Below are 19889 nucleotides of genomic sequence, written 5' to 3'. Positions count from 1 at the left end.
TTGTCCTGTATGTTCATTATGTCTCTTCTCTTTCATCTCAATTGTATTAATTTCCTATTCCTGCTCCTAATCTAATATGACACCTGGGCCAGTTGGGTCAGGACTGAACCCCAATGCTGTCACCAGTCATTGTCCTACCACAGCTGGGCCCAGGCTCCTGAGGCCAGAAGTGGGCTGGATCCTATAGGGGTGGTCTAAATAGGTCAAAGGTAAGTAAAATCTCTCAGTACAAATTCATAATGACTTTATATAATGTTCAAATATATTCAGTATACAAAAAACCCCTACATAGGTTAACCAATTGCTAAACGCCTATATTTCACCTTGGAATTAGTGCTTTCATTTTACATTGCTTTTATTTCTGTTTTCCCCTCGAAGATTGTTTAAAGGAAGTGAAGAGTGATATTTTACTGTGGAGTACCAGTATCACTTCAAATTTGTTTATGGCCTTTACACATTTTAACACTTTATTCTCAGATCTGTGGCAAATACATAGAACAGTCTCTATTATTTATAACTAATGAAACTTAATAACCTTCATTCAATTATTTCATTTACTTATCTGACCACTTTTGATAGAACAGCTACCATGTATTGACCTGATAAGGGTTGAGAAAGTCCTTGTGTCTTGACAAGAATGTTAACAAACGACCTCTTCTCTCCCCTGGGTCCAGTCTCAACAACCCTTGTACTCAACACAGCGTGCTAAACTCACTTCCATCAAGATTATAAAGAGTGCTCACTTCCTGACGTAAAACATTAAAGTCCTCAAGAGAAAAATGAGCCTGTGAGTCTAACCAACTCATTCAGGCCGCTTTTACTTAAAGAAAAGACATTCAGATCTATTCCAGCCTTCTCTCTTTTCCTTATTGAGAAAGCTGGTCACTGAAGAACTTTAATTCTTGTGTAAGAGTCTTGAGTTCTAAGTTACACCTTGTTTTTTTAAATCTTTAAAGTATTCAAGTTGATAACAAATTGGACTACACATTTACGGATGATACTATTACTTTAAGCAAAAGATATATTTTCTGTCTCTTTAATAAGGATGAGGCTGTTCAGCCAAGCCCTAAGAGAGAAAGCAATTTGCGGCTTTCAGGCAGGAGCAATAAAAATGATGGTTTTATTTACATAAAAGAATCAAATTAACCTAAGTGTGACTGTTAGGTTGGAGGGCACTGCAGAGCTTTTGTGCTTCTAACCAAAGGTCGTATTTTAGTTATTAAGAGAAATTTTGCTGACTCCAGTATTAATCATACTGCATGGTTTTAACACCACTTTGGATATACTGAATCCTAAATGATCAAAACTATTGTCATAATCTGCCAGCTTGGAATACCTTCAAAAGATGGCTCAGTAAATGCACTTGGGACCTTCCTCCCCTTCCAATTATAATTCTTAAGATGTAATGAAGAAGGCCTGACCAGGCGGTGGTGCAGTGGATAGAACGTCGGACTGGGATGCGGAGGACCCAGGTTTGAGACCCTGAGGTCGCCAGCTTGAGCGCAGGCTCATTGGGTTTGAGCAAAAGCTCACCAGCTTGAGCCCAAGGTAGCTGGCTTGAGCAAGGGGTCACTCAGTCTGTTGTAGCCCCCCGGTCAAGGCACATATGAGAAATCAATCAATGAACAACTAAGGAACCGCAATGAAGAATTGATGTTTCTCATCTCTCTCCTTTCCTGTATTTCTGTCCCTATCTGTCCCTCTCTCTGACTCTCTCTGTCTCTGCCATAAAAAAAAAAAAAAAAAAAAAGATGTAATGAAGGAGGGGAAAAGTATTGTAAGGTACATTTAATGCACTTGTGAAATGGTAGGACCCATGTGTTCAAATGGAGCCTTAGTGACTAAGAGACATTTCTCAAATCCCATACTCAAAGAACAGCCTGCAAAGGATCTGGCACAAACTTAAAAAACAAACAAACCTATAAATGAGTTGGCGCTCAGTACTATTAGGATTATTCCAAAGGAGGACGTCTGAGTAAGAACAGTGGAGTCCAACTTTCTGAAACTTAGCATCCTTAAGATACTTCGCATGGCAGCTGGCTGTTGAGATCCTGGCTAGGGGGCACCTGCCAGTGACAGGTGGAAGGGCAGCACAGCACACGTAACCAATATGACCTGAAAGGTTTGTAGTAGGCCCTTAACGAAAATAAAAATCAAGTGGTTCTTTATGTCTTAAAAGACACCCATGTTCAAGAGAAGGCCTTCGTGTGTATCCCTACATTAACAACCATGCTGTGAGCTGTGACCTATATGTGAGAATATGGACCAGTTTTCCTTTTCCTTTTCTTGGAAGAAATCAAAAGAATATCTTGGCAAGGGGTTCCGTCTTTGCAAATCACTTTGTACTTTCAAACTAATACATATTATTTATTATTGTAAAGCCAACGGGAGTTATCTGGATAGACTCTGAGTGGTAGAATTATAAGTGATTTCTGTGTTTTTGTTTTTATTTATATGCATTTGCCAAATTCTGTATCATCTTTATTTTAGTCATTAATGAGGAAAACACCTTTAAGTTGCAAGATCATTAGGAAATAGACCTTTTTGCCAAATTTAACTTTAAACGCAAACAGCTATTCTTTCTGTAATATGTAGTCATCAACATTATTCCATCATTTCCCGACTCAAAACCTTCATCTCCAGAATTAAAAAAAGCCGTTCCCTAGCATGACACATCAAACCTCTCATGACTAACCTCCACTCATAGCAGTTCCTGGCATATTTCCGCCCTATTCTTGCCAGACAGAACAAGCTGAAATCCCAGACCTGCTCTCTCTCACACCCCATGTCTCTGAAAATGTTATTCCTTTATTGGGAACTGTGCCCTCCACCTGCCCACCTGAAAAATTACCATTTCAAAGTATCCACCCCACCTTTAAATGGGCACAGACACACATGGTTGGTGGGTAGAATGATACACTCTTTAAGTTGGGCCTATCTATCAAAATTACACATGCACAGTCCCGTCTACCCAGCCAAGGAATTTAACCTACAGATACACTCACATACACTTTTGAAATGATGGTATGCAAAAGATGATTTGCTGTACCACTATTTGTGGCAGCAAAATCCTGGAGAGAACCCTACATAGCCATATATTGGGAGTTAGTTACACATATTATAAAAATCCACATAGTAAAATACCCTGCAGCTGTCGAACAGAGAGAGGCTTTGGTGCACAGACAACCCAGCGCACACTGTGAGTGAGACAAGCAACATGTAGAACATGAACAGAACACCGGAAGTCCTGTAAATAGAGAGGGGAAGAATATGTTCACGTTTTCTTGTGTTTGCATAAAATGTTTCAGGAAGAATAGCTCTAAGAAACTAGTAAGCTCACTGGTGCAGCAGGAATGAGTGGGAACTCCACTGGGTACCATTTCGTATCTGCTGGAACTTCGAAACCTTGTGAATATATTTATTCAGAAGGTAAAAGTTTACAAATCAAAATGTCAAAATAAATGATATCTCCATTCCTCACACTCCTCCATCATTCCTTTTTTTCCATTCATTAAAATGAATGGGCAAAATGGGGAGCAAGCTAATTCTGCACAGGATAGAGTGGAACTCTGAACACTGTATGTTACCTACACTCTGCCATGGGAATGAAGAAGCAGACAACTTGGGGAAGGGAAGGTAAAAAAAACAGATGCAAATGGAAGAGTTAATCAGCAAGCAAGAGACCTGTTAATGCTGGCCTGCACCATCCGGCTCTGCTGCCTGGCTCAACTCCTGCCCTTGCATTTAAAGGTACACACCCTGCTGTCCCGATCATAAATTACCTTTCTTGTTTTAGATAGCTCAAGATTTTAGTACTTAAACCACAGGAACCTTAACTCTTATCAGAACTGATAACCCAAATGAGGGTAGGTTTGGATCCTTGTACTAAACCGAAATTGATGAAATACTACCAAAATATGCACTTGCTAGGAAAAAAACTGTTCAAATAACATTTTTGAAAAATATATGGATGAATCTTCATTGGTTTTATAATATTATCTTTTAACCAATATTTGAAATGTATACCCTGTGAAGAAGTAACAGGGGATTGCTCTGAATTTCTTTCTTTTCATCTGGAGTGCTCGATGAACTCCACGTGCCCAGCCAACAAGAAGGAAGTAATTTCAGAATGCTGACCCTCATCCTCATTGATGAAACAGAGGAACGGTGCTCCCTGAAAAGCCCCCCGCCTTCACTGGCACAGTGTGGCTATTTTGGTATCTGTCAGTTAAAAACCTTTACCCTGCACCAATGCTCTCCAGACATGTTACTCTGGGTCAATCACTTTTGTTCAGTTTCTAACCACTGACGCCACTGAACACCAAATGTCTTACAAGACATAAATGAAAACTTTCCAGATGTGGAACAAGGTAAAGCAGAATGGGCCATCTTCTCCATTACATTCTGTGTGTGTGTGTGTGTGTGTGTGTGTGTGTCAGAGACAAAGAGAGAGACAGAGAGAGAGAGGGACAGATAGACTAGAAGGGAGAGAGATGAGAAGCATCAATTCTTCGTTGTGGCACCTTAGTTTCTCATTGATTGCTTTCTCATATGTGCCTTGACCAGGGGGCTACAGCTGACCGAATGACCCTTTGCTCAAGCCAGTCACCTTGGGCTCAAGCTGGTGAGCCTTGCTCAAACCAGATGAGCCCGTGTTCAAGCTGGCGACCTTGGGGTTTCGAACCTGGGTCCTCCAGGTCCCAGTCCGACGCTCTATCCACCGTGCCACCGCCTGGTCAGGCTCTATTACATTCTTGATATCCAACATTCCTGATCAAGTGGACACAACAATACTTCTAATTTTACATGATGGAAAGTTTATAGTAATTTTCAACTTTTCTCCATCATTTACTCTCCTCATGTAGATCAGCGGTTGCTTATTTCTAAGTAATACTACTGTACCTCTTCTCCGAGAGAACTAACCAGCATGTGTGGGCTAATTTCGTCATTCACACTGCCATTGCCAAGGGCCCACATCTAGATAGACACTTGTCTCCTCTTTCTACCTGCATTGTGGTAAAGCCCTTTACACTTTTTCCCATGGGTAACGTGGCCCCTGTCTGTCCACTGCTGCCAGATTACTGCTACAGGAATGGATACACTTACTCAGCTGATGGTTTGGCCCATATACATTCTTCCTACTGATTCTACATTGCCTTCCCACCATCCTGAGGCTCAACCTAGACCCACTATAGCATCTTCAGGGCAGAAACCTTCCAGTTCCCTGTAGGACTGATATCCTGATAGTGACTGTCTAATCAAAGTAGTTTGCCAGGGTAACCCAAATAGTCCATGTTCTCCTTTCTTTCACTTACCCTTTCTTTCACTTCCCTATTGTTCCTTATCTACTTAGCCCACTCCTTCCTTCAGGCCTTATTCAAACAGTTTAAAAGGCCCTTCCCTTGTTAGAGGGAAAGACAATTAGTAAGTGTATTCTCTGTGCTAAATATTTTACAAGAGTCTCACTGAGTCCTCACAGAAATCCAGCAAGGTAGTGCCACGCCCCTCACTTTTCAGACGAGGATAGCGAACCTTATAGGAATTCAGTAATTTACCAGTAAGTCACAGTGTAAAACTTGAACTGAGGACTGTGTAATGTTAAAACCCCCAAAGAAAGGCCCCCCCCTCAGAAAGGCCCTACTCCCTCCACTGGCTGCCAAACACCCGGTCAGCCTTCAAAGCCTAACTTAGGTGTTAAGGTTCCAGTGCAGACCCAAGGAAAAGGGGCTTTGTACTTACTGTCTGTCTGACTGTGACAGCTAAGATTGAGTGGGGGACTGATGGGAAGAAAAAACCCAAAATCTAACTCACGTGTTTTCATCATAACCTTTTGAAGACTGTCCACACGGTTCAATCAGTGGTAATTATTCCCCACTTCAATCTACCCTATGATAGCAACTATCACGTCTGTAAATATTTACTTTGCTTCTCTCTTTTACTTGACTATGAGGTCTTTGAAGGAAAGAATTCTATTTATATAAGCACATTATAATAACCCCAAAATGTTTATAATAGTAATATTACTAGCCTCTACTAACATATATCAAAAAGCAATGTTCCATTCATAACCACTTTAAAGATTAAAAAGTTGAAATAATTCGGGATATAGATTAACATTTAATCTGAAGTAATCAAGCTTGACTGAGTATCAGTTATTAGGTTATTCTCTGTTCAAACATTCAATCATACATTTTGAATTTAAATACATATTTAAAGCTTCCTTTGGAATGCATAAGAAACGTAGTAGGTATAATATTTTCCCTTTATTTATACTGGCCAGGTATAAAAACCAGAAATGGTTAAGCTGACAGAAGAATGCTGGCCATTCCACTCAGGCAAGACAGAGGAAAGTTTTAGGGTCCCTTCCTCAGTCTACTACTCTGGGAGGCTCGGGGGCATTTAAAGATCCCTGGGGTACAGAAAGGAGGTGGGAGGAGAAGATAGGGGAGAGGAGGAGGAGGAGATAGGGGGAGAAGGAGAGGATGGAAGGAGGAGGAGGAGGAGATGGGGGAAGAGGAGAGGATGAGGAAGAGGGGATGGGGAGGAGGGGATAGGGAGGAGGGGATGGGAAGGAGAGGGTGGGGGAGGAGAGGATGGAGGATGAAGAGATAGGGAGGAAAAGGGGATGATGAGGAGGAGTGGATGGGGAGGAGAGGTTGGGGGAGGAGGAGGGGATAGGGAGGAGGGGATGGGAAGGAGAGGGTGGGGGAGGAGAGGATGGGGGATGAAGAGATGGGGAGGAAAAGGGGATAAGGAGGAGGAGTGGATGGGGAGAAGGAGAGGTCGAGGGAGGAGGAGGGGATGTGGGAGGAGGAGAGGATAGGGGAAGAGGAGAGGATGAGGGGAGGAGGAGGGAATGGGAGGAGGAGGAGAGGATGGGGGAGGAGAAGATGAGGGAAGAAGAGGCGATGGGGGGAGGAGGAGAGGATGTGGGAGGCCACAGTTTTGCCTCAAAATGCAAGCCAGTTAATTTCAGCCAGCAAACACCAAAGAAGAGTAATCTGTTGAGTATAAGGGGAGGCAGGAATGTTGTGTCCAAGGAGGCACCTTTCTAAATGTTCTTGGAGTCATTCTGACTATTCTGTATTTTCCCCTCACAAACCAACTTATTCATGCAGGAATTTGAAAGTTCTAAAGTTCTGCTAGTGGAGAGTCTAGTTTAGTTTATCTTAATAAATACAATGTTGGTCTGGGCAATTTCTTATTGTGTGTGTGTGCATGATCTGAATGACAAAACAAATTCTGCTTGGCTTCCTTATCCTTTTTCTTATCTGTGACTTGTCTAAAAGGACCTGCAATTTTCTTGCACTAGCATTCATTTTTAAAGAATCAATAGGATATAGCCATATATTTTAAAAGTGTGGATCAAGACATTTCTGAAATCAATTTAGTGACTCATAATTAGCCTTTACACAACTACATACAATAGAAAAAACCTGAATACATCACATGTAGTAAATTTGTTTACCCAAATTTTCTTTCAGTTTTGTGTGCATGACTTGAAATGTATTTTATACTATGAGTCTCTATCAAAAATATCAGCCTGACCAGGCGGTGGCGCAGTGGATAGAGCGTCGGACTGGGATGCGGAAGTACCCAGGTTCGAGACTCCGAGGTCGCGCGCGGGCTCATCTGGCTTGAGCAAAGAGCTCGCCAGCTTGGACCCAAGGTCGCTGGCTCCAGCAAGGGGTTACTCGGTCTGCTGAAGGCCCACGGTCAAGGCACATGTGAGAAAGCAATCAATGAACAACTAAGAAGTCGCAATGCGCAACGAGAAACTGATGATTGATGCTTCTCATCTCTCTCTGTTCCTGTCTGTCTGTCCCTGTCTATCTCTGCCTCTGTAAAAAAAAAAAAAAAAATCAGAAGGTGCCTGACTGGTGGTGGTGCAGTAAATAAGAGAAGAGCGTCAACCTGGGATGCTAAGGATCCAGGTTTGAAAACTCCCGGTCACTGGTGTAAGCTGGATTCGTGGGGTTGCCAGCTTCAGGGTGGGATCATCAATACGACCCCAAGGTTGCTAGCTTGAGCCAAAAGGTCACTGGCTCGAACAAGTGGGTCACTGACTTGGATTGAGCCCCACAGTCAAGGCATGTATGAGGAGCAATCAATGAACAACTACAGTGACACAACTACCATTTGATGCTTCTCATCTCTCTCCCTTCCTGTCTCTCTTTCTCAGAAAAGAAAAAAAAATAGTTATAAAAATGTCAGAAGGCCACAGGGCTACTTAAGAATAATAAACAGTTCAGTTTCTATACCAAAACCACTATACCTAATGGGATTTTTACCATTTAAGGATTCAAGATACCTCACATTATGAAATGAAGTCCAAGTACAGAAAGATACTTAATTAACCCCGTACTAAGAAAACTTCTAACTGCCCCTGTGATCATCCACCTAAACCCAGAGGGTTTACCGTGTCAGCAGGAATGTAACATTTCACTGTGCAGTAATAAATCAAATGGAGAAGCAACTTGCTTTTTACTGTAGAAAACCTGAGTATCTCTTTCTTACAATTGAAGGGGTTCATCTCAGACAAAGCAAATCTTTCAATATGAAATCAGAGGCAAATGATAAATATTTTACCTTAGCACAATTTTAGTAAAACTTTTCCAGATGAACCAAAGCTAAGTATCATCTCCAAAAGGCTGTACCCATCACCTCTTTTAAATTTCAAGTCTGATAAAGAAAACACCCACATATGTGGGGCAAAGTGGTGCCTGGCGTTATGAAACACCCACAACCTCACGCCCAGGAGAGCATTAACCTAAGTTTTACTTCTAACACCTTCAAACGTTCTACTAAGGTGTGAATGTTTGGTTATGTATATAAATCATTGAAAGCCCGCAGCCCTGGCTGTGGCCCGTAACACAAAGCCAGGGGCAACACTTTTATTTTAACTCCCAGAAGCTATGCCTCAATTGCCGTAGGAGGAGAAGAACTATCTTAGAAAAGAAAAAAACAGCCCCAGAGCCGTGCCAGGCATCACCTACCATAGACCTGGGCTTGCTGATGGCCACCAGACTAGTGAGGAAGTCTTCGTCATGCAGCTGGCTGAACACATGGGCGTCATAGGCCACCATAATGGAGACTTCTTCCATCATCTTGCTGGAGGGCCTTCCCACAGCAGCAGCTGCTGCCCGGCTCCGGACCAGGCTGTCCAGGGAAAATCCTACGGCAGCTCAGTGCCAGTGCACGCCCCCACCTGAGTGCAAGGGGGTGACCTGTCAAAGATCCAGAAGGAACGAAAGGAGACAACAGCTGTGACCACAGGCTGGTCCGGCTGGTCACCCCCGGAGAGCACGGAAAGGAGGTCTCTTATCTACGGGGAAGTGCACACTGCAAACACCTTCTGCACTCTTACCACAGAAGCTGGAAAATTCACTCTTTGGCAATCTTTAAACTTCAAAAAAGAGAAATCAAGAAAAGTTTCCTAGCTGAAAACATTCTATAGGGGAAAACTTTAAAAATGGATTTATGTTCTACTCTTGGCAATTAGAAAAATTTTAAGTTTCTCTTCTTCAGTGTTATTTATGTCAAGATTCTTCTTGGAGAAGTGGATTTTCTCACTGCTTATTTTTTCACATTTATAGGTAATAGATGGAGACCTTTAGTGTTTCAGAATTTATAGCAGTCTTGGTGCAGTTAAAAATTATCTCCTGAAATATGGGGGGGAAAAAGATCCTTTTCCCCCCTCTGAGTATTCTGTTAAAAAAAAAGTACAAAAATATCAAAATGAAACAGGGACTGCAATATCAATTAATAATTTCCCCTCTCTACCACACCACACACAAAATATAAATATTTTAAACAGAATCCTTAGAGAACTTAGCTTTCTGTTGTTATTCAGAAAGCAACACAAGGGTTTCATTTCTAAACTGACTTCTTTTCTCCCATAGAAAAAAGTTCTCTTTATCTTGTATCTTTAAGTTTAGAGTTTTCTTTTAATTTTCCGAATCAGCAGATTGCTGTGAACTGGTGGTGCCTTTGCCACCAGAAGTGGTTTTTTTTTAAGTACAGCTGGTGACTTTAAATGAACCTCAGTGTGCCGAGGTGAAAAATTTGAAATCTGCCCATGATTACCATGACAAGGTTGCCTAATTACCAGGAAATATAACATATGCTAATTCCATGGAAAAGATATTAAGTAAATAAGGGGGGGGAGACAAAGCTCCTCTAAAAGTTGTTTTTCCAATATTTGTTATTAAGCTATTATCTTCTCTGCTTTTCACAGATCATGATCCTGCAAATGAGAACTATTATTTGCTAGAATTAGAAATCAATTTGGCTATGTTTTTGTACAATCAAGATAGACAGTGGTTGCAATTTTTTGTCCTCACTACCAATAGCAGTATTATCTTGTATAAGTTTGTTTTTCAGAAAACCACATTTAGGATGAGATTTATAGTATCTATTTTCCCTTGTTTTCCTAAAGTACCTTCACTTAGACTAACATGATTAGTTAAATAGCACCCTGTTTCATTTAATTACGATTAGGGAGTTTTGCAACTGCTATAGCATTCTAGATTAAACACGCAGCAAGGAAAGGGGAAAAACACTTACTGTTAGGAAACAGAAACAGGTCTAAGAAGCTTATTTAAACAGCAAATGCAATACTTTAAATAAATCCCCGAGATTAAGACAGCTTCAAACTGTGTCTGACCCTTGCTGAAACCGGTAAAGCAATTTTACTTCCTATTTTTTCCTACAATGCAGCTTTGTCTTTTAAGCATTATTTTCGTTAAAAATTGTTCCCAGCACATTTCCTTTAATGATGACTAACCAGGTAAAAATTAAATGGAAATCAGGAGACAAGGTACTCGAAGGCGTCGGGCAGTTCATACCTTTCAAATGCGTTTTTATCTTTTCAGAAGCACGCTCGAGGACTCCGTGACCCTCTCCATGCACTCACGAACACCAGAAGACTTAAGACTTATCTTGCAGCACCAGTTTCTAGATGTGAAAGCAAATCCTCCTGCTTTCATACTTCTCCCAGCTGCAGTGACTCAGTGTTCCACACTGATATCTGAATAAGGTGCACTGACAAAGACACCTGTTGTGGAAGGTAAAGAAACCACTTCCCACAATGCCCTACTCCCTGCTGGCAACCGCCCAGGGGCAAACAAGAATTATAACCGCGCCTAAGCAGTTAGTTGTCAATGCACCCCAGAGAGCGCATTAGTGTAACGGTAGGTGATCTTCTTGCTTAAGAACATTCATAATCCAAAGGGGAAAAAAAGACCAGGAAAACAACATCAAATAGTCTAAGTGCTGTGTATTCAACTCACAAGACATTTAAGGAATCAGGGATATCAGAGTATAAAACATTTTTTTTTAAATAAGGCTGTAAAAATAGTTTTAAAATCACATAGACCAAGAGAAGCTAGCAACTACAAGTAATTCATTCCTTTTAGAATGCCACAAGGTTTTCAATAAATAATTAGGTATTTTTTAAAAGCATCCAATTACCTTTAAAAGATTATTTTAATTAGCCAAAATGACTAGATTAAGAATATTTCATTCCTAAATCCAAAAGGTTCTCTATGACAGCACAGCGCACACATTTGCTAGAGCAAGGACTCCCTCCAGTTTGATCTGCAGCCTTTGCATTCTGCCACCCTTAAAATGTTCCTCCACACTTCACTGTCAGAGTCTGCAAAGGAGAAAAGTTCAAATGCCTCTTTTCTCATGAAATGAAATGTATACTGTGGTCCCCACAAAAAGCGTATCTGTTGAAAACTGGTCATCTATTTTAAAGAACTGTCTTTGTACTGGCTTTTTCTCCTTTCCTAAAAACATTTTCTTGGGTCTAAGAAATAACAGCTACAATCCCCTCCCTAACTTCAGAGGCCTTCACACAGAGTCCTGTTCACACACTGTCCTCTGCTCCCTGGCAGGACACTTTTGTCACCCTTTTACCTTCTGGAGAATTGAGACCCAGTGATCTCCCAGGGTTGTTTCTGCAGAAACCTACCTCACACCAGGCGACTCCACTGGAAAAGGGCGTGGGGGTGGGGAATTACCTGAGACTCAAGGGTGTGGTGGCCTAAAATTTACCAGGAGAGGGTTGTATATCAAAGGGGCGCAGACAACAGCGCCATCAGTGGCAACCAACAGATGGCCCCCAGTTCAAGCAAGAGCTGCCTGCTGTCTGTCCCAGGGCAAGTCATTCACTGTCCCTAGGTTTCTGTTTCCTCATGGTCATGTAAATGAGAGGGATGGAACAGACCTGAGGTTTTCACAGGTGCTGAGAAAGAGTCAAGAGCAATGCGTCTGTTTCCCTCCACTCCACTACATAGGCTTCTTTGGGGGGGCGGGTGAAGGTGAAAATGCCTTTTTAGGCCCTGGCCGGTTGGCTCAGCAGTAGAGCGTTGGCCTGGCGTGCGGGGGACCCGGGTTCGATTTCCAGCCAGGGCACATAAGAGAGGCGTCCATTTGCTTCTCCACCCTCCCCTCCTTCCTCTCTGTCTCTCTCTTCCCCTCCCGCAGCCAAGACTCCATTGGAGCAAAGATGGCCTGGGTGCTGGGGATGGCTCCTTGGCCTCTGCCCCAGGCGCTAGAGTGGCTCTGGTCGCGGCAGAGCGACACTCCGGAGGGGCAGAGCATCGCCCCCTGGTGGGCAGAGCATCGCCCCTGGTGGGCGTGCTGAGTAGATCCCAGTCGGGCGCATGCAGGAGTCTGTCTGACTGTCTCTCCCCGTTTCCAGCTTCAGAAAAATACAAAAAAAAAAAAAAAAAAAAGAAAATGCCTTTTTAATCTCTATCAGGATGAAAACTAAGGGCAATATTAATCTCAGGTGTTAAGAAGGTACCGCCCAAAGATACTACAGTGTGACCCAACAAACACAGTCTACCTTGTATCCTCCTTTGGATTTTCTAGTAACAACTTGTTTCCCTCTACAAGAGGAATTAACAGCAGTTGTTACACTTATTATTAGTTAATATTTACAGTCTCTCTATTCAGAGGCCAAACCAGCTACAAAATAATTTTCAAAAGCCTCTAGCTCTCATTAAGTTACAATTTTAAGAACTAACATCTCCAGTGATTTTTAAGCACTGTTTTAAGATTTTCACACACAAAGCGTTTACTCAGGTAGCTGAGTTTGCCCTGACAGTCGTTTTTCGGGTTATTCTGAACAAAGCCACAGCTGGGTCATACCAGGTGAGCGGGGGGTCTAAAACGCCCTGCTCAAAGGAGACTTAACCTCCAGTGTCGAATTTGAAAACAGACAAAACAAAACTCAAGAAAAACCTGAATAAGATGTGAAGGGTTTTCTATTTGTATTCTGCAGCAGCATAGTAAAGGGGTTTCTAAGTAGTATTCTGTTATCCACCAGTCAAAGCAGCAGATGCATTACAATGGTGACACATCATTACACAATGATCTCACCTCCCCAGAGCAGAGCAAGAGTGGCTGTGAAGGCCCTCTTCCCCGGCCTCAGGCTCTACCTGTTGAACATTCTCATCCAAACAGCCATAAAACCAGGACAGGATGGGAAGGAGGACAAAGCCGTAAGGACAGAAATATGGTCTAGAGCAGTGGTCCCCAACCTTTTTTGGGCCATGGACCAGTTTAATGTCAGAAAATATTTTCACGGACCGGCCTTTAGGGTGGGATGGATAAATGTATAAAGTGACCGAGACAAGCGTCAAGAGTGAGTCTTACAAGGATGTAACAGAGGAAATCTGGTCATTTTTAAAAAATAAAACATCGGGCCCTGGCTGGTTGGCTCAGTGGTAGGAGCATCAGCCTGGCGTGCAGGAGTCCCGGGTTCGATTCCCGGCCAGGGCACACAGGAGAAGCGCCCATCTGCTTCTCCACCCCTCCCCCTCTCCTTCCTTTCTGTCTCTCTCTTCTCCTCCCACAGCCGAGGCTCCATTGGAGCAAAGTTGGCCGGTGCGCTGAGGATGGCTCTGTGGCCTCTGCCTCAGGCGCTAGAGTGGCTCTGGTCACAAAAGAGCAACGCCCCGGATGGGCAGAGCATCGCCCCCTCGTGGGCATGCCGGGTGGATCCTGGTCGGGTGCATCTGGGAGTCTGTCTGACTGCCTCCCCGTTTCTGGCTTCGGAAAAAAAAAAAATCTTGTTCAGACTTAAATACAAGTAAAATGGAAATAATGTAAGTTATTTATTCTTTCTCTGCGGACTGGTACCAAATGGCCCACGGATCGGTACCAGTCTGCTGCCCAGGGGTTGGGGACCACTGGTCTAGATGACAGAGAGGTCTCATGTCCCCCACAGGGACAGGTGGAGCCCTGTGGAGACTCTGTTCTTCCTTCTTCAGTGGCCCTTGTCTCATTGAGGCAGGACAGTAAGAAGCTATGAAAATCATTAGCAAATGGACTTGGGAAACTGAGACAGAGCTGATTCCAAGTGGCCTCATCCAGCACCCTGACTACCTGCCACCTTCTCCCCTGCCCCACCACTCTGGTAGACATTAAGACCTCAGGACAATGAGAATCTGATCAACATCAAATCATTTTAGGAACAAAGCCTCGGGTCTGTTGACTACAGAGACCAAGTGTTGGTTAAACAGAGATAGGCCTCAGCTGTGTTTCAGCTCCAGGCCCAGAAAAGCAGCAAAACCATACAACGCAATGCCATGGCTGGCATCAGGATCAGATGCAGTGACAAACGACCCCCAGCACTGACCAACCAGTCCAGACCAGGACCCTGACCCTATCTGCTCATTTTGATGGATCAGTATATTATAGGACACACCTGGAGAGCTGATGAATATCCTCTTGAGATCCTCTCCTGAGACCTCCTCTAAAATTCCTGCTCTTAGAAAAAAGATAAACCCTTAAGACAAAGGACTCATTGCATTCTCTCTTTAGAGTATGCCCAAGTCTTCTTTCTTTAGGCATGCATCTTTGCTTTCTTTCTCCTAATAAAGGCCCCCAAGAGACTTACAACCAGGGGAGCAGCAGGCAGTGGCAGCTTGTCCTGGGCTCACCCTCTTAACCTGTCACCATGGGCCTTTCTTTAGCTTCTGTAACTTGTTTCCTGAGCCCACACAGCCCAGCTGGCTCACTTCTTCTGCCTTTGTGACTTTCTTTCTAAAAGGCCAAGGCAGCTCTCTGAGCAGTCCACTCAAATCTTCTCTTCTAGTGTAGTTTTTCTTTTAATGCTAAATAAGCTTCCTCTTGTGCTAGAGTTCTTGGCTCCATAAATTCCTTCTTTGCAAAACACAAGAACCAAGAGCCAATATTACCAGTACCATCATCACACGTGACCATCTTTACACATCTTCCTAAATAATTCAATATAAATAAACATTTATGAAGTATAAATGACTCAGTATTAAGGGATCATCACATGTTTATGGTATTGACAAAAAGATAAAGAACTATAAGAAAGACAAAATTATACAAGTACTTTGTCAGTCATGGAAAACAAATATTCCAAGTAGGTTTCTATTTACACTTAGGAGTGCACATTATAAAGCCCAAAGATAAAATGAGAATAAGAAATCATAGAAGTATCAAGAGAACAAAGCTTTTCAGAATATTCTAGATTTCAGAATAGTCCAGTAATACACACTTAGTTTCTACAAAAGGGAAAAAAGGCAAACAGTAATAGATAAGTGAAATCTTAGTTCTCTTTAAAACCATGAAAGGTAAATAAAGAAAACCATTATTCTTATGTCAAATCCTAGCCATTTAGCTCATTATCTTTTCCTATCTTTCCTAGCAATTGCTAGGCAAATTCAAAACCGTAGAAAAAACATTCTCAAAAAAGAAAAAAAATCCCCGGAGTTAAACTAAGAATAGCTGGGGGACATGAATACTTGCAGTTATACTGGGTATCTTACTTCCTCATTTGAATCTCACTACAAAGAACGAAAGTGAGGTAGATTCCACGCCCTGAAAGAGCAGCTGCAATTTCTTTCACAGTTCAACTTTTACCTCATTTGTAACTGTAAATCCACAGCCCACTGCTAAAAACAAGACAACAGGACCCAAAACGGAGGCGCGTATGCTAGCCCCACCCCCAAGTCACCAAATACAAGGTCATTCACGTTTCAGCTCTCCCAGAAATAGAATCCTAAACCATTCAGTCAGGAACCTCCCGGCCAGCACTAGTTAGGCCACCTGCCTATAGACCCAGCCATCCCCTAAAGGAGAGTGACCTTGCAATAACCAATGCGCTCTTCTCTTCTGCCTAGTGCATCCTTCTTGTCCTGCTCCCTTCTGCCTATGCAAGTCCTTCATTTTGTACTGTTCCCTCAGAGCTACTTTTCTGTCTGCTGGGTAGCATGCTGCCTGATTCATGAATCCTTCAATAAAGCCAGTAAGATACTTAAAATTCACTCAGTTAAATTTTGTTTTCAAACAGCACAGTAGCTTAAACTCTACCTAAGGAAACAAAAGTGTTTCAAGATCTGTTAAGCACTCACTGATACTTGTTATCTCTCAAAATGTGGATGGTTTCTGACATACCTAAAAACATGAGTCATGCTTTATCTTGTTCCATTCTGAGGATACACCTGACCAGGCAGTGGTGCAGGGGATAGAGCGTCAGACTGCGATGCGGAGGACCCAGGTTCGAGACCCCGAGGTCACCAGCTTGAGTGTGAGCTCATCTGGCTTAAGCAAAAGCTCACCAGCTTGGACCCAAGGTTGCTGGCCTGAGCAAGGGGTTACTCCGTCTGCTGAAAGCCCACAGTCAAGGCACATATGAGAAAGCCATCAATGAACAACTAAGGTGTCGAAACGAATAACTGATGATTAATGCTTCTCATCTCTCTTCGTTCCTGTCTGTCTGTCCCTATCTATCCCTCTCTCTGACTCTCTGTCTCTGTAAAAAATAATAATAAATAAATAAATAAATAAATAAATAAAATTTAACATTCTGAGGATACACAATTGAATCATAATTACAAATAACTACCTAATTTCTAAATCATTCAGTAATTTTTAAAAATTTAGTAACAATCAAATCAAGCCACATGGATGATATTTTAGATTAATTTTTTCACATGATCAGAAGGTGAGTTTAGGGAACAGCAAAGAAGTGCAAACTGGTTTTCATCCAAATGTTCATTTATCTCAAGTTCTTCCTGCTGGGCTGGTGAGTCCAGACGATACTTCCCTTTCCTGGGTGCCCTTGGGTTCCTGTAGCCAGTCACATGAGACAGCTTGCAGTGGCAGACTTGGAGAAAATCCTGCAGTTAAAACTTGAATTTGATGGTATGTGAATTATATCTCAATTAAAAAAACAAAACAAAACTGACAGCGACCCTGGTTGGTTGGGCTCAGTGATAGAGCATCAGCCCAGCATGTGGAAGTCCTGGGTTCAATTCCCAGTCAGGGCACACAGGAGAAGTAACCATCTGCTTCTCCACCCTCCCCCCTCTTCTTTCTCTCTATCTCTCTCTTCCCCTCCCACAGCCAAGGCTCTACTGGAGCAAAGCTGGCCCGGGCACTGAGGATGGCTATGTGGCCTCTGCCTCAGGCACTAGAATGGCTCCAGTTGGAACAGAGCAATGCTCCAGATGGGCATGCCGGGTGGATCCTGGTCGGGTGCATGCGGGAGTCTGTCTCTCTGCCTCCCTGCTTCTCACTTCAGAAAAATAAAAAAAATTAAAAAAATATTTTTAAAAATTTAAAAAAAAATAAAATAACTGATAGCATTTACTAAATGTCTATTATGTATATGAGGGGTGATTTCAAGTTTGTAATATAGTAACATAGTAATGACAATATATACTAAAAATTCTTTTATAATAACAAGAATATTTAGTAAGCATTCACTATGTCCTAGACCAGGGGTCTCAAACTCAACTCAGCATGTGGGCTGCAGAGCAAGATCACAGCCATTCGGCGGGCCGCACTAGGTCTACAAAAGGTAACTGTTACGCAACACTTTTCTCACTGCAGTTGAAAACAAAAATAAATCAGTACAACAAGCACAATCGTACATGCAGTTTACTCAGTGTCACAAAACGACCAGAAACTGTAGTTCGCATCACAACTGCTGTTAACTAAGCTAATATCTAGCTAGGATGCTAGAGAAATGAAAAATACAAGTAGGCCCCTAGGCTTACTTAATTTTATCCAAAATATTTTGAACTTCGTGGATTAGTCTGCGGGCTGCACAAAATTGTTTGGCGGGCCGCATGCGGCCCGCGGGCCACGAGTTTGAGACCCCTGTCCTAGACATAGCATCTCATTGAATCTTCACAATAAGTAAATGAGCTAGCACTATAATTATCCGTTTTATGGATGTGGTAACTGAAGCGTGCAAGAGTTTAGTGATCTGATTCCATTCTTACAGCTAGAAATGAAGCTGATAGAATTCAAAAACAGGTGTGTCCAGCTCCAAGTGCTCACCAGAGATGAGAAAGTAAACATATACCGAGAATCAGAGTATGTCAAACTCTACTGCTTCTGAAATACTGATATCTCCTCCACACACACAGCTTACACAACACAGTACACTGTCTGCCAAGGAATGCACACGGAGCAATACGATGATGTAGCAGAATGGAGACTCTCTGCAGATGGGAAAGTCTGCATGGAAAAGGTAGGCTAGGTTTGGACAGGCAAAGTGGAACAATTTTTTACAGGGCGAGTTAACTTAGCCTGTCCAGAATGATGAATTAATGTTGGCTACAGTAGGAGGTAAGGTTTCAAAGGAAGATTCGAATCAGCCTGTGGTGGGTTTCAAATATCAGGTCAACAAATTTGGAATATACTGAGTGTAAGCCAAGGGCAGTCATTACAGACTACAGGGTTTCTGCCTTTCTAGCCTCCATCTCTCTCCTCAGAGGACGGACATGTGGTATAATAGTCCACACATGGGCTCCAGAGTTCAGAATAACCTGGCTGGATACTTGACTGCCATATGCTAGCTGTCTGACCACGAGCAAATTAGTTAAGCTGCCTCACCCTTGGTTTTCTCATTCATAAAATGAGAAAATAAAAGCACTGTTATTATTATGAGGAGTAAGAAGATAATGCATGTAAAAGCCCTCAGTAAGCTCCCTGTTTCTATAAAGCATTTGATTAATGTTAGTTGCCGTTATCATCAGTATGAAAATGTTGTCTAGAGGGGTGGGATCATCTGCCGAAAGCCAAGAGAAGAAGGAACTGTAGTAGCCTTTAGAGACAAGGTGGAGGGGTGTTCTCAGTGGACAAGAACATGGTCAAAGCCTCCACTTCCTATTGCCCTGTCCAGTTCTTAAACACCCAGGAGGGAGAAGTAAAAGAAATCACAACTCCAAGCCTCTATCAATTTCCCTAATCAATGAAATCTCTCCAGATCTGGCTTTATTAGAAATAATTGAGATGGGTTAGAGCAGGGGAAAGGCTGACAAAGAGAGAGAGAGGGAGGGAGAGAGAGAGAGAGAGAGAGAGTTGTTGGGGAGGGGGTCTCCTTAGTTTAGCTGCCCTCTCCAGTTTCCTGACTACAATGCAAACAGTTTAATCAATTACCTCTTATTAAAATTGAGCCATTGTGTCAAGAACAGAGAACAAAGAGAGCATTTGTTGTATAATGATATTCATCTGTTGTAACCTGATCAACAGTTACTATGGGTTATCATGTGAAATACGTAATCCTTTTTTTATAACTATATTATAATAAAATTTTCCACTGTTCATTTGTATTTTAGAGTCAAGGAAATATCCTAGGCAATGGTGAACAGTAGCAGTTTATCTGGAGGCTTAGAACTGACCTATAAAACTGTAATCCACAGCATTTCAAGGATATCAAGTGAGTTTAATGAGGGGTGGAGGGGAAGGAGGACAGAAGTAACACAGTTTAACATCTACTGTGCTGGGGAGGAGGTTTAACTACATTATCTCTTTTTTTTTTTTACAATATTGTGAAGCTGGTCTTATCATCTGCATTTTACAGAAGAGAAAATCATGGCCCTAAGAGT

The 19889-nt window shown here is 42.4% G+C and overlaps 1 protein-coding gene across 7 annotated transcripts in view; it reads right to left on the bottom strand.

Annotated features, from left to right (window-relative positions):
* The window catches only part of RABGAP1L (RAB GTPase activating protein 1 like), a 603348-nt gene that overhangs the window by 58043 nt on the left and 525416 nt on the right, over positions 1-19889 (bottom strand). Inside the window, exons 1-2 of one of the 7 annotated variants that reach the window (XM_066261201.1) lie at positions 10848-11066; positions 8997-9227 (exon numbers count right to left, since the gene is read on the bottom strand). The exons of 3 other annotated variants lie outside the window; for them this stretch is intronic. In XM_066261201.1, the coding sequence (XP_066117298.1) occupies positions 8997-9107 (111 nt within the window). In that variant the 5' untranslated portion in view covers positions 9108-9227; positions 10848-11066. Of the gene's footprint in view, positions 1-8996; positions 9228-10566; positions 10583-10847; positions 11067-19889 lie in introns of those variants that run through there. 3 more of the 7 variants (XM_066261198.1, XM_066261199.1, XM_066261200.1) reach the window with 3 other exon arrangements.

This window comes from Saccopteryx bilineata, chromosome 2, assembly GCF_036850765.1.
Source record: "Saccopteryx bilineata isolate mSacBil1 chromosome 2, mSacBil1_pri_phased_curated, whole genome shotgun sequence".
In the NCBI taxonomy this organism is placed as follows: Eukaryota; Metazoa; Chordata; class Mammalia; order Chiroptera; family Emballonuridae; genus Saccopteryx; species Saccopteryx bilineata.
Note: the sequence above shows the minus strand (reverse complement) of the source record. Positions and strands in the feature narration are given on the sequence as shown.